Source organism: Morone saxatilis, unplaced genomic scaffold (genome assembly GCF_004916995.1).
Source record: "Morone saxatilis isolate NCDOM2014 unplaced genomic scaffold, NCSU_SB_2.0 Contig6, whole genome shotgun sequence".
In the NCBI taxonomy this organism is placed as follows: domain Eukaryota; kingdom Metazoa; phylum Chordata; class Actinopteri; family Moronidae; genus Morone; species Morone saxatilis.
In genome coordinates this window covers 5,481,559-5,484,644 of record NW_023340206.1, presented here as the reverse complement: position 1 = coordinate 5,484,644, position 3,086 = coordinate 5,481,559, and the positions used below count along the sequence as shown (strand labels likewise).

Here is a 3,086-nt window from a genome sequence, read left to right as displayed (position 1 = left end):
TATTATTTTTTTCAAAAAAAAAAAGTTAATTTAGATTGCAAATTATAAATTGGTTTATTGTATAATGCTATGGAAAAAGATGCCTATGTAAAAGCAATTTACTTGCTTGAGCTGAGTTGTATGGAACTACTACAGTCTATCAGACTATGGCACTAGGCTGAATTATCCCTCTTAATGTGGGACAATTGTGTACAGTTGCACTCATTTAAAATGCCAAACATAGGGCGCCTGGTTAGCTAAGTTGGTAGAGCTGGCATCCCATGTACCGAGGCTAAGTCCTTGCTGCAGCGGCCCGGGGTTCGAGTCCGGCCTGCGGCCCTTTGCTGCGTGTTGTCCCCTGTCTCTCTGCCCCCCTTTCCTGTCTACCTCCAGCTGTCTCTATCAATTAAAGGCAATAAAAAAGTCCCCAAAAATGAAATGAAATAAAATGACATTCAGTGCAGCACATTAGTCCATGGAATAATATATTATTCTTTTAATTTAATTTGGAATGAGCAGATGCTGTCTTGAATAATATAAGTTGCAGGGTAGTGCTGACAGTAAAAAAAAAAAAAGACAAAAAAAATCTAAATTGCTTTTATATCTGGAATATTTAAAGTTGCCAAGGCAACCGTCACAACTCAACATCTGGCGATCTGGTAAGTTCAGAGATAAAACGCTATCACGTCAAGCTCATTTAATATTTGCAAAGCAATACATTTGTGATGTTTTGAGAGAGAATTTTCAAGCAGAAAAATTAATGGCTGCATCCATTTAGGCTGCCGTACTCCATTCAAGGCCAAACAACAGACTGCTTATGCTTTTAGTTGTCTGAAAAGTAGCTATTTTCTCATTACAGCTCATCAAGCTTTCACTTTCTGCATTTCATGTTTTATGGCATCTGATCAGGCCTCCCATAATGAAATATGCATTGATCCATGTCCTGGAGTCTTTCCAAAACCATTTTTTCCTTCTAGTCAAACTTTGTTATGGGAATTACCATGCTGGTGCAAAGGATCCAGTTACTAAATAAAGCTAAAAAAAAAAGCAGAAAAACTGGAAGAAAATAAGACTTTGTTGTGCTGAGGAGGTGGTATTCTCCCTCCATAGAGACACTGCTGTCTAACTCGATAGCTTTCATAGCAGATTTTCTATTACTCATCTGGGTTTTTAAACTCACTCATCTGCTTAATCCGAGCTGATCCACGGGACGTGAACAAAGCGTCCACACCTGTCTTTCCTGGCTTCCTTCGCCACAGAAACAGCTGCGGTGGCCCACACGACCTCCAAATACAGCGTGAGCGATGGCAGCACTCATGTACGATGATGCTAATGTCGGACAATGGACAAATGTGTGTGTGGGACTTGGGGGAGAAAGGGAGAGAGAGAAACACTTTAACTCACCATATCGATGGATGACACAGGCCCGATGCTGTTGACATATATGCCCACATCGATGACTGTCGGTTTCACTGCAAGAGCCAGAAGGAAGAAGAGTGAGTGATAGCTGCACATATTGTAGGTGGTACACGTGAGATTTATACATGCAATCATTCTTCTTTGTCATTTGTCAGTGTTTTCATCCCGCAGTTATGTGTGACTGAGCCCTGCATGTGTGTCCGCGGCCAAATCAAATTTATAATCTAGTTTAAAACAACGGTTATCATCACTCAGTGTCACCTTGACAGATAAAACAAGTCTATTTCCCTTTTGATGAAGGCAGAGCCATCCATCTATCCATCCACAGAGGAAAGATCCACTTTTGAAATCAGAAAAGCTCCACCGTGCTTCCTGGAGCAGTTACTGCGTTACCATGGCAATTAATAGCATTTCCAGTCAGTATGTAAGGATCTTGGCTAGTTTTTGCTTGGCAACAACACTCTGGCTTGGTTCTAGGAAGCAAAAACTGGAGCATCAGAAATGTGGAATGATACCAGACCTAAATGCGTTTCTTTGTCTCATTACTGTAAAACAGAAGGAAAAAAAATAAGACTTCTCACTACCTCGTTTAAATCCCTAAGTAACACACCCCCACACAGACACACACACGCTCAAACCTCTCAGGTGATGATTAACACGAGTAACTACCTTACTTAAGATCATTTTTAGCCACACTAGCAGCATAACTTTACAGATGGCAACGTCAGTGTGTGATGGTCGATCCACCACTTTGGTCCAGTGCTGACATTCATGATCCCCTACTGGCTTTGGTGATCCCCTGACATTTTCTCTAGTGCCACCATAAGGTTGACATTAGTGGCTTTAAAGGGAACCTCACACATCAAAGTGCTACTGCCTATGTTCTCGTTCATTTTCTTAAAAAGAGATGCTTTACAAAATGATAGAATGAGGGACTTTGCAGCTGTTGGCTCGTGGTCTTAGCCTTTTGCTAATGACTTCCTGTGAGTTAACTTAATGAGCCTGGCTTTCCACCATTTTGTTTCCCCTTCTCTCTCTTCAGTACACTGATATAGCTCAGCCTGAGAATGACAGTCTAACTTAAGTTATGCCTGGCATCTTTTTACTCCTTTCTGTCATTTCTGTAGTTTATATGAGTTCACAATAAACACGAGCTAACCGATCAAGGCAACTCTCATGTTCTGGGGGGTAAAATTACTGTTTTTGTCAAAAGGAGTCTGGTGGCTTTGAAGGGAGCAATATAGTGGCTTCTGTTCCCTGCTGGAAAGAGCTGTCTGATGGCAAAGTAAAGTGGTAAAAATATTCTAAATATAGCGTACACTTAAACTGATAGATTTGTTGAGATGGCTAAAATACATTGTTTTTTTTGCTGACCCCGTCTACAGCAGTACATTACTTAGCTTCTGTGGCGGTACTCCCATCTGCTTCTCAGACTGGGTTTGAGTACCTCATACAACCCCACTTCAAAATAAAAAAAACCTGAACTGAATCTCCTTTAAGACAGGCTTGAAAAATGTAAACCTACCCTTTAATGGGTTCGCAAATTTAATACCATCTAATATCGTTAATCTGTTTCACGATATCACAGGCTCCATTGAAGCAAGCTTGAAAATTCCTCCCATGCACCATTTCTCTCTCTCTTACTCTTTACACCACAGGACACTGCAGCCTATAAGTGCAGCTATTCA

The 3,086-nt window shown here is 40.9% G+C and overlaps 1 protein-coding gene across 1 annotated transcript in view; it reads right to left on the bottom strand.

Annotated features, from left to right (window-relative positions):
- LOC118339970 (gamma-aminobutyric acid receptor subunit gamma-3-like) overlaps positions 1–1,401 on the bottom strand; it is a 54,984-nt gene extending 53,583 nt beyond the window's left edge. The window contains exon 1 of the mRNA XM_035677805.1: positions 1,384–1,401. Coding sequence (XP_035533698.1) covers positions 1,384–1,386 — 3 coding nt within the window. The 5' untranslated portion in view covers positions 1,387–1,401. The remainder of the gene's footprint in view (positions 1–1,383) is intronic.
- Positions 1,402–3,086: the final 1,685 nt, after the last annotated feature.